Consider the following 12,026-nt stretch of genomic DNA (forward strand, 5'->3'; position numbering starts at 1 on the left):
TTCCTTGGACAATATTATGGCAAATTAATAATAAGAAAGAAAAATGAAAAAGTGCATCTGATTTCCTGCCATCCCTACTAACCTGCTTTTGAACATGTATTAATTCCTTCCCCTTGGATGTATAATCTGTAATTGATATAGATACAATTCCGGACTTGACTGTTTGTTTATCATGCTCATCATTTTCCATCTGGACTATCTGTGTCTTCTTAACGGGTCTTCTGATGCTACTGATCTGAGAATAAAAGTCAAAGTTCCTTTGGTGGCCTGTGAGGGTACAGTTCCTTCCATCACAACTTTTCAGTTACCAGTATGCTTACTTTTCTCTCCTTCAGATCTTTACTCTAATATTCAAGTTTGAGGCCTTCAGATTCTTCTGTGAGTCTTTCCGTGAGCACACCATTTGAAATTGCCAGCCGCCTCCTGGGCTCCTTAATCCTCTTCTCTGCTTTTGTTTCTCCGGAGCACTTTCTACTAGCCACAAAGTAACTATTTTAACTGCTTATTTCCTTTACTGTCTGCCTGGGTTTCTTCTCTATGGAGAATAAAGCTCCATGCATCTAGGGATTTTTGTCCCTTGTTTACTATTCTCTGTGTAATGCTTAGAACAGTGTCTGGCACTTAGTAGGCATTAAATATTGCCTAATGAGTGAACCCTTAACGATCTGCCAGAGTTAGTCTTCCAGTACTGCCCTGGAAAATCTAATTGGAGAGCGGTGCTCTGTCCCTCCATAATCTGGCTGCTAGCTTCATTCTGTTGTAAGTGCTTCTGGGTTTTTTGTGGTCCTACATACGTGCCATGTGTTAGTCTGGAAGGAGTTCCTAATTCTTAGTCTTCTTAATTGATTTCCTTCTCCGTGTTACTCAAGCTTCCCTCCACCAAATTAGGACTTTGCCTCATGGCTCTGAGTGCCTTGGTACCCCATTATAGGAACTAGACTGCACTGAAAAGTATTATTCACTTGCTTGCATTTCTCTTTCCAGACTTAGGTTTTGATAATCTCTGAGTTTACTCTGCTTAGAACTAGGCACCTGATGGTAATTGAGCCAATTAATGACTTACCACCATTTTGGGTGGTGCTCAGAATACTAATTTAAAAAAAATTTTTTTTTTTAAGGTTTTATTTATTTGCCAGAGAGAGAGAGAGAGAGAGAGAGTGAGTTCACACAAGCAGGCAGAGAGGCAGGCAGAGGCAGCAAGAGAAGCAGGCTTCCTGCCGAGTAAGGAGCCCGATGCGGGACTCGATCCCAGGACCCTGGGATCATGACCCGGAGCCGAAGGCACCGGCTTAACCAACTGAGCCACCCAGGCATCCCCAGAATACTAATTTTAATAGGGTGATTCCTGTATTGATGTTTGTTTTTTATTTTGCATGGGCCTAAAATGGATGACTATATTTTCAGATATTTCTGTGGTAAGTACTATCACTCTTTTCCATGACATTTGGGATTTGAAAAAGTCCTTTAAATTTGCAAATCTTTTGGTGTTTTTATCTTCTGTGAGTATCTTGGATTATGCTCTATATTTGTGGGCAGAAGGAAATCATTCCCTCAAGATTGCTCAGGGTAGCTGTGTGCAGCTGCTAATATGAAAGGTTGGATTAATGTAATCGATACTACTTTAATGAAGATCAATTTATTTATTTATTTATTTTAATTCACAGGGAAGTCTTAAGAGTCGGCGACAGATCTCACCTCACGAATTCATCCATGAATTGAAAATGGGGTGTGCAGATGAGAAACTTGTCACGTGCCTGGAGTCCCTCCGCGTGTCTTTGACTAGTAATCCTGTGAGGTAATTTATCTGTCTGAATGTCATCAGGGCATGCTAGTAAATGAAACAGATGTCATTAATCTGTTATTTTTATTTAATACTTTCTTCATAGCACCTGTAAATAGGTGGTATATTTATCAATGATGTCTCAAGGTAAAAAATGAATATGTAATGTTTACATGGATGATGAAATACGGTGTCAGTAGGACTTTTTGTATTTATTACCAAGTGATAAATAGCCTATGAACTTTAAAACAAAAACTTTTATTTATTAATTTTTTTAATTTAAAAAAAAAATGGGGTGCCTGCTTGGCTCAGTGGGTTAAGCATTTGACTCGTGATTTCTGCTCAGGTCAAGATCTCATGGGTTGTTAGCTCGAACCTCACATTGGGCTCCGTGCTCAGTGGTTAGTCTGCTTGAGATATTCTCTCTCCTTCTCCCTCTGTTGCTCCCCCCCCACTCACGTGCATGCTCTCTCTCTCTCTTCCCTAAAATAAGTCTTAATTTTTTTTTTTAATTTATAGTGGTTTTTAAATGAGAACAATCATGATTAGAAACTGAGTTTCATTCTGAATTTTGTTATTATATATACACTGGCTGAAATTTTGTTTGACATAGAAATACCATTAATTAACTTTTCCTTTATTGGAAATAATATCTTTATAGGAGTACATAGGTTAATATTGCCAGATTTAGCAAGTAAAAATAGAAGATGCCCAGTAAACTCTGAATTTCAAACATACTAACACTAAAAATTTTTGTTGTTTATCTGAAATCCAAGTGTAATTAGGTGTCCTGGATCTGGCAACACTAAGACAGGTGTCTCTGTAAATCAGGTTTTAGACTTTTAAGCTCAGAATATTTTTGAAAAACTTCAAGCAGAAATTGTTTAAAAAAAAAGAAAGCCTGAGCAGTCACAAAATCAGGATTTCAGAGCTGCAAGGGTCTAAGGTAGATCAGTTTTGGCTGCTTTTGTGTAATAAATGAATGGTTGTTTCTGTATGAGAATGTATCTGTTGTATATATATATATATATATATGTATATATATATATATTCATTCTTAGGGCTAGAATGACTGACTGTGGAAGGTAATATATAATAGAATCTCTTTGATATCCTCTCTGATTAGTACTTTTCTGGACACTTCTGAACTTTGGCTACAGTATGAAAAAATCCTTGGCAGTATGACTATTTAAAACAAAAAGACCCTACCTGCTGAGACATGAAAGTGAGTGAGGTTTAACTGAGGTGTATGAAGAGTGAACAAAGTATAGTTCAGTATATTTCAACTGTATTTTTGCTTTTCCATATTTCCTCACTTCCAGACTCTTCTTTAGATGGAAACATGATGGGGAAGAGGCCAGGAACTTCGTATATCTTATTTATTTCTCTTTACCAGGCACTGTGCACAGCACATTTAAGTCCTCAGGGAAGACCTGTTGATTGAAACATGAAGTTTAATTTTAGTCTCCTTCAGTTTCACCTTGGCTGTTGTTAGAGACTAGGTTGAATTGAGATTTTGACAGGTATAATCATACATGAAGAGCTCTGGTTTCCAGTTTAATATGTACCTGTTTTAATATATTCATTTAAAAAGTAATTATTCAGTATCTGATACTTACCAAGCACTAAGATGAGGGGTTTGGGTAAATAGCAAAGCAGATCTAGACCCTGTTCTTAAGGAGTTTAAATGTAGGAAGAGGGTGTTTTGGGGTTGATTGGGAGATGCACTATTGTTTTAGTTTATCTGGCAGCCACTGAGCAATGGATTAATTCATGCTTTTCAATTTAATTAGAAGTAGACCCTTCAGGGGGGTGCCTGGGTGGCTCAGTGGGTTAAGCCTCTGCCTTTGGCTCAGGTCATGATCTCAGGGTCCTGGGATCAAGCCCCACATCGGGCTCTCTGCTCAGTGGGGAACCTGCTTCCCACTCTCTCTCTGCCTGCCTCTCTGCCTACTTATGATCGCTCTCTGTCAAATAAATAAAATCTTAAAAAAGTACACTCTTCCCTTTATCTTCATAATTTGATTAGATGAAAATGGTAGCAAAAGAAAAACTGTGAGAGGTTTTTATGAATTCATGTGTATTCCAGTGGATACAATTATGTGTGATTTCACCTTAAACTACTGAAAAATAATGGCATGTCTCTTTCACTTGAACCTTACTTTAAAAAAAATTGTAGTTTCATTTTTCTAAGAAAGACCAATTCTAGAATGTAGTATCAGCAATCCACAAGCTTTGCATGTTTCCTATTAAAGTCTTTTTAATTGGAAATGATAGAAATCTTACCATTGGAGATGTTTTCCTGAAATTGTGGCTCATGATGTAGAGAGAAGAGGCTTAAGAGTATCTCTGTGTGTGGTTCTCCAGGTTGAGGAATGACTTACTTCGATGTGTAAAAGTTGAAGTTATGCCTATGTTCAAAGTTTTGGACTTGGCTATTAGTTTTGTGTCTGCTATTGTTAAGTCAGTTTTTCATATTTTCTTATTTTTTTTAATGTATACTGTGTGACTCAGTTTCAAGAGAAAAAGACTTTTTGTCACTTTTTGAGATCATTGTTAGACCCATAGTATTGAGTAAATCAGCGTTAAAATTCTTCAGTGTCTGTGACTAGAATTAAGAGGGAAACATGTGAACTGATGAATGATGATTCTGTAACACTGGTTTGGGATTGGGTTTTATTAAATAAAAAATCAAGTAACAAGAAGGAAACCTCCCTCTACCCCACCCCCACCCAGATAGGCAATACTTTTAGAGCCATTTATCTGCTTCTGAAACTCTGCTTACCAATTATGTGCCACATCAGCCTTTGACCATCCAGACAGTGAATTGTATGAAAACCAGCACATTAAATACCATGTTATTTGCCACCATTTATGAAGAGTTGATTTGAAGATCACAAAATTCTTCTGTTTTGAAGTTTTATTGATTATTCAATATACTTAGTGACAGTTTTAAACTAAAAGACATAGTTGCTTTACTTTTGGAACACAAGAAAAGACCAACTTCAAATTGTCAATTATAACTTTCAGTGGATCTTGGCATAGGCAACAATTATGTTCGAGCTATCGAACACTTTGAGGTGGAAACATAAAAGAGTAGACACTAACATTATTATGATTGATTTCTAGCATTGTAGTCCATACTCATCTATGTATATAGCAAATTAGTTACAGAATACATCTTCATTTTCTCAATTTGATGCAGCTGTCAAGGGCACGATTTCTGTCTCTGAAAATCAGTCTATCAGGTCCTATGTTTTGTGATCTTAGGCATTATTTTTCATTTTTGTTTTGTTTTGTTTTTTAAGTATATGTGCTGCTGAAGTGAGCACTTATATTCCTTTACTTACGGTTAACCTGTGCATTTTGAAGTTTACAAGACCTATTTTCTTGCTAACATCTTTTAAATTTCTAAGGAGGTTTTGGAACTAGGTCTGATGAAGTGAGTAACTAAGCTCAAAAAAAAATCACTTTAGAGAAATGTGTAGTAAAATGTTTACTGCCAAGCAAGTGAGTGGACTTTGTGTGTCATTATTCCACTTGACCAGTGTCATGTTAGGAATCTAATTTTTCTCCATTTCTGGGCTTAAACAGAAAACTGGTAAAAGAACTTAATTTTGGAATTGACATACTTTGTGCCATGGACCACACGTGTGAGGAGACGAATAGTTAAGTTTGTGGCAAACAACGAGATCATCATACTCATTGGTATCAATGTGATCTGGAGAAAAAAGTCAAGACCAATATTTTGAAATTACCAATATTTATTAAAAATCTTATTTTTTAAAATGTTAAACATATAAAAAAGGTTTCATCATTGGAGTAAAACAGGTACCCACTTGCCTACTAATGAGGGCAAGCTAGAAATACTGCTTGTAAGTTTGAGGTTCCCATGCATCCCTGCTAAACTTTATGTCCCCTTCTTCCACTGTGCTGTGGTTAGCACTGTTTTGAATTTCGGGCTTATCTTTTCTTTCTTTTTGTTATCATTTCACCATATATGTCTAATTCATCATCATTCATATGTCTGTGTATGATTTGGTGTTTTATCTTTTTGAACTTCGTGTCAATAGCAGCATCTTCCATGCATTCTTCTGGGGCTTTTTCCCTGTTTCTTAGATTTATATGTGTTGATGTGTGCAATCACTCTCATCATCACAGTTCGTACTGTTCTATACCTTTATTTTTTTTCTAATGTTTTAGGCGTAGCTATTGTAAATAGCATGCAAATGTTTTTTTAAACAATTCTGATAGTCTTTATCAGGCAGATGCTTTTTAAAATAATTCTGATGGTCTTTGTCTTTTTAACCACTGTAAAAAAGTATTGGAACCTATGTCTGATGTTTCATTCTGAATTTTCACTTAGTTTACACTTCTTTTACCGTGTTCGTCTCCCTTTCCACACCCCCTGTGCTGCTCTTTGCTCCTTTTCTGTATTCTTTCTCTTCTTCCATAAATTCTTTTGGATAGATTTTTAATCTCTCATGTCACTTTTTCCTTACTGACTAATTTGGAAGACCTATTGTCTTTCTGATCGTAGAAAAGAAAGTTAACTTGTGCGTACTCAAAAAGGAAATTTAATATGCATGTACATAAAAGGGACAAAAATCAGCAGTATCCCTTATTTTGAACCTAAGAATAACACAATCACCCTCAGTTAATTTGCATGCTAGTTTTATGTGATATTTTAATTGTATATTTTCCTTTTAATATCACAGATTAGCTATTACTATTGAGTTAAACTACAGATATGCGTATATGTATACATGTTTACACATGCATATAATCATTCCCTTTTAGGTCTTGTACTTTTGTCTCTGATGATTTTATTCTTGCTTCAAGTATATGAGTAGGTTCCCTTGGGGAAAGTCTTTTGAGGGTAAAACTTTTGTCAGAAAGTGAATTTATTTGCCTCTACTTTTTTTTTTAAATTATTATGTTATTTAATTTAAATTCAGTTAACATATAGTATGTTATTAGTTTCAGAGGTAGAGTTCATTGATTCATCAGCTGTTTATAACACCCAGTGCTCATTACATCATATGCCCTCCTTAATATCCATCACCCAGTTGCCCCATCCCCCCACTACCGTCCCCTCCAGCAACCCTTAGTTTGTTTCCTATAATTAAGAGTCTCTTATGGTTTTTCTCCCTCTCTGGTTTCATCTTGTTTTATTTTTTTCCTCTCCTCCACTATGATACTCTGTTTTGTTTCTTAAATTCCACATTTCCATGAGATCTTAAGATCTTATGATAATTGTCTTTCTCTGATTGATTTATTTCGCTTACTCTAATACCCTCTAGTTCCATCCACATCATTGCAAGTGACAAAATTTCATTTTTGATGGTTGAGTAATATTTCGTTATACACACACACACACACACACACACATCTCCTTTATCCGCTCATCTGCCAATGGACATCGGGCTTTTTCATAGTTTGGCCAATGGACATCGGGCTTTTTTCATAGTTTGGCTATTATGGACATTGCTGCTATAAACACTGGGGTGCAGGTACCCCTTCAGATCACTACATTTGTTAGATCTCTACTCTAATACAAGGAGAAAAGGTATTAAATTTGTGTGCCCCAAATCCAAATTTCTCAGAAGGGTATAAAAAGAAAAGTAAAAGCCTTCCTCCTTTCTGTCATTTGATTTTTGGATCTGCTGGTCAGTGGTGAAATCCTGTGAAGTTTCTTGTGTGTTTTTGCTCCAGATTTTTTAAGTGCATATGTTAATATATTAATATTCTCATTTTACTTTACCTTACTCTTGCATACTTTATTTTTTTTTTTAAGATGAACCCTTGAAGTTGCAGTTTTATTGCGTTGCAGGATATCAGTCTTGTAGTTAAATTGGCATTCTTCTATCTATTAAGTCACCTTAAATTCTTTGATTTTTCTAGTTCTTTTTGAATCAGGGTCATCATCTTGCTGTTCCTTCATTACTGTGGTGAATGAATATTTGACATTGCTCACTTTATCTGGGTGAAGTGATGTTTATCTTTTTGAAAATCATGGATTGACATTAGAGGTTTGTGGAATGTGGTAGTATTCCTCAAAAATTACCCTAGAAATTCATGGAGGGCGTGAATGGGTAGAAAGACTGGGTTTCCTCCATCCTCTGCCCATCCCTGGGTAGGGGGAAGGGACTATGCATATGAAAAGGTAGGGTGTTTCTTGAGTGAAGAAGACCTAGTGTCCCTCCTTGATTGCCACTGCCAGTCCTCCAGGCCCTCATCCTTCTCCCCTGCCCACCGAGCCCCTGCTCTTCGTCAGTGGATCTAAATGTTGATGTGCAGGGTGAGGTGGGGGAGGGGGTTATGGGTTCTTCAGAGCACTCAAACCAAAGCATGGGCAAGTCAAACCTTTCTCTTACCAAGATGGACCTCTTCTTAAAGCTGAATTTTATTGCAGTATGATCCTAGAGGAGTCTCTGTGGCTTTTGTCAACCTTACCAAAGATGTTTTTCTAGGAAGGAGATGGAGTGGAACCAGGATGAGACTATGCACATGCATGTATGTATCTGTGTACAGTGTATATGCTGTCAGAGTCCTAACAGGAAGACAGACACCAGAGAGCATGCTGTAAGGTTGTTTTTTTTTTCTTTTAAAGTTAACACCAGAAATTGGTTAAATAACTGATGGAGAGACAGAAGAACCAAATAGGAAACAGTGAGGCCCTCGATTAGCAGCAGCAGGAAGCTGCTCCCACCCCTGTGCTAGAGGGAGAGAAAGAGAACTCTGTTCTGGAAGGTCATGGGCTGGTGTCAAATGGCAGAAACTGCATTCATGAGGAAGCTGCAGCTGTTGCCAGAGAAACCTCCTGAGCAGAGAGAGAGAGGGAGAGAGTATTACCCTTGTTTCTCTCTTCTTCCCACTGCTCAAACCTAGCAGGGAACAGATATCACAAACCCTGGGGAGCTGAAGACTGCGGAGTCAGCCCCGTTGAAACTAGAACAGAGCTGCAGAAGGGGATGAGGGGAAAGCGAGGACAGGGGTCAAGCATCTGTATGTTATTTAGGGGGACACAGTAAATGCTGAATTCTAGTTTCTTCCAGTTTTTAGTTTTGTTGGATATTTAGGTTCTTTGTCTTACTACTAGGAGCTGTAAATAAGCATTCTCATAATATGCTACAGGACTTGAGTCTGGTCATAAACTTTCTAAGGATACAAAGGACTATCTTGCTCCGAATTTCCTGAAACTGTCTTGATTTGAAGGTAGTCAGCTGGAGTCCCGTGCTCAGATCCTACATTGCCTCAATACTTTTTCTGAATCCCACTTTTGTTTTGCCTCACAAAGATCTTCTTTTTCTATTTATGACTCATCCCTTGATTCTATTTAAAAAACAAAAAAAACTTTTACTGTTTATTTCATTTTCTCTAACAGCTGTCCTGTTTCACACATACACATGCAAATGACCGGTTTTGTGGAGATACTGATAGACCTGGTTGTTGCCCTTGAGTTCCAAATATGTTAAAGCAGATAGAGAAGTAAGGTTAGGAATAACCTCTGTACCGATAAAAGACTAAGTTGCAGAGCACAACTGGGACTTCTGAAGGTGAAGTGTAGTTAATCTCATCGAATCAAACTTGCCCACATTGTCATGAGTAGGAAGAGCAGACAACTGTAGGTCACAGTCAGGATCCCTTCCCCACTTTCACCAGTTGTATAAATCAGTCCTTCTGGGTAGTGGTGGTGGTGGGAAAATCTTCTGGGGAACATAGTAGAAGGCCTCTTCCTTTGTAGAAATGAGAGGAAGAGAATAGTAAATGTTCTCAGTAATAATACACTCCAGCTTATTTTTATTCCCCTGATATGTTTTAGAGTTTTAAAGTAAGACATGAGCTATAAATTTTTTTTTTAAAGCCTTAGAGAAAAGTTTGAGAATTAACAATGTACAGATGTATGATGTTATTAATAGTGATAATTTCTGAAGTGGACAAGAGTAAGGTTTTCCCTCATGATCTACATTCTTAAATTTCTTCCTTCCTTCCTTCCTTCCTTCCTTCCTTCCTTCCTTCCTTCCTTTTTTGTTTTCTTTCCTCTAACTAGTGATACCAGAGAGGTAAGTCATTCACATGTTCTGTTTTCCTTTCTGTGCTGTTTTAGTAAGGTAACTGCTAGTTAGTTGTGGCATTTAAACTGATTAAGTGTGTGGGGGGGGGGCGGGGGGAGATCCAAAACATTTCAAGTGCTCAAGAGGCACGTATGGCTAGTGGCTAGCAAATTGAACAGCACCTATATAAACCATTTATATCACTGTAAAAATATTCTATTAGACATTGCCGCTTAAACACCTTGGTTCCTGTGTGTAACTGCTTTCTTCTTTCACCTAAGTACTGCATGATGATTATATCCCCAAAGTTAAGTTCGGGACTATGGGAATATATAAAAGAATTGAAGTCTGGAAGATTAAAGGATTTTTAAAACCTCTAAGGATGAGTGAGCATTTATATCAAGGGTCCTGAAAGAAGAAATGAATGATCTCAGAGAGACTCCCTTCAGTGGAGAGTGCTGTCTTGAAAGGATAAGGCAAAGGGAATGGGCTTCATACCAGCTATTAAGGGATAGAAATGGAGAGGTGAGGTGTGTCTGACAGACAGTCCAAAAGCTATGATCCATGACAGACTTCAATGTGGCTGGCTGTAGCCCGGATGAGGGAATCAGCAATATGGCACTCCATAGAAATCGTAAAAACATCGTCTTTGGTAGGTTAGAAATATTAGTTGGATGCATATTTATTTTACAGGACTTTCCTGAGGGAGATATACTTTTATCTCTTCAAAGTAGTTTTTCTAGGTTGTTTCCAATAAAAATTCATAAAGTTTAGGTAAGTTGTTAATATTCTTTATTCTTTAGACCATACCATATATCTTAGGATATGCTTTGTATTATTTATATCTAAATTAACATTCAGGATCCATAACTTTTATGACCCTTAATATTGCTTATTAGAGAAATATTTGTTGGAAATGCCCTCTAATTTTAGGTCATTTTGCAGTCCTTTCCAAAGTGTTTTATAAGAATGAAATATTAATGAAAAATGCCCTGAAAGAAAATATTAATGTTTATAAATGAGTACTAACCTGCTATTTTAAAGGGCATGCCAATACATTCCAGTGCTTTCACAGTTCTACCAGAACTGGTGTAATTTCTTTGAGAGACCTTCCAGAAGACTGAATGTTCTACCTAAGTAGGAGACTTTCTCTTTTGCTTATTGTCATTCATACTACAGCTTGGTTTTGGCTTGTAGATATATTAAAATGTGTTATAATTATTTGGTTTCAAAGTTAACTCTATCTGTGTCTGAAAAGCTTTGACTTTGCATGCAAGGTTAACAGTAAAAGTACAGTACATTGAAAATATAGTAATTGCTTTTAACTGAGAAATACATATTTTCTGTACATGGTGACTAAGAGCTGTGTAGCTCAATTTATACTTGACCTGAAAGGTCCTAGAATTGTAAAATCCTCCCAATCTACTTTATAATATAAATATCTCCTAGTCTATTTAAAATAAAATATAAATTGCCATTTGAATAGCCAAGATTAAATTTTAAAAAGAATTCTATTCAAATGTAAAGTCAGTCACAATTAACATAGGGTCTCAAACCTCTTTTAAAATACAGTAGTTTGATATTCAGCATAAAAGAAGGAATATGTGACTGAAAACTAATTATTCAAAAAGACTAGATTACTGTTTAAAAGACAACGAAAGAATAGAGTGTTAAACTTATATAGTTGCTTCTGACCATAGAGATGAAATTCGAGAAACTTTGCTTTTCAGTGATAATTGTCTGTGTCCTCAGAGAATGTAAGCCTTCTATGTTCAACCTATAATAGTTATCACTATGATGACACTGAATACTTTGGTTTCTTGCAAAGATAGATACATTCAGTGGAAAAATTACTGAACTGAAGACCCTAACACACACTGGTTATTTAGAATCCTACATTCAGAGAATCTATATAGTTTTTTATTTATACTAATTTTCCCGCCTTGTTACGATGTTTTAAAAGTATTGCTTGGTGTGGGGTACAGAGGTGGCTCATTTGGTTAAGCATCTGACCCTTGATCTCGGCCCTGGTCTTGATCTCAGGGTCCTGAGTTCAAGCCCTGTGTTGGGCCACATGCTGGGCCTTCTTTAAAAAAAAAAAAAGAAAGAAAAAAAGAAAAAGAAAAAAGAAAGTATTGCTTTGTGAGCTAAGTAAAGAATTAAAAATTCAGTTTTTGTCTTGGACTTAG

At 36.6% G+C, this 12,026-nt stretch overlaps 1 protein-coding gene across 4 annotated transcripts in view; it reads left to right on the plus strand.

Annotated features, from left to right (window-relative positions):
* DIAPH3 (diaphanous related formin 3) overlaps nucleotides 1-12,026 on the plus strand; it is a gene marked incomplete at its 5' end in the record, with an annotated part of 496,633 nt that overhangs the window by 123,370 nt on the left and 361,237 nt on the right. For all 4 annotated transcript variants that reach the window (XM_080798921.1, XM_080798920.1, XM_080798922.1 and 1 more), the window contains one exon: nucleotides 1,665-1,795. In XM_080798921.1, coding sequence (XP_080655047.1) covers nucleotides 1,665-1,795 — 131 coding nt within the window. The remainder of the gene's footprint in view (nucleotides 1-1,664; nucleotides 1,796-12,026) is intronic.

This window comes from Martes martes (assembly GCF_963455335.1).
Source record: "Martes martes genome assembly, chromosome: 3".
NCBI classification, from domain to species: domain Eukaryota; kingdom Metazoa; phylum Chordata; class Mammalia; order Carnivora; family Mustelidae; genus Martes; species Martes martes.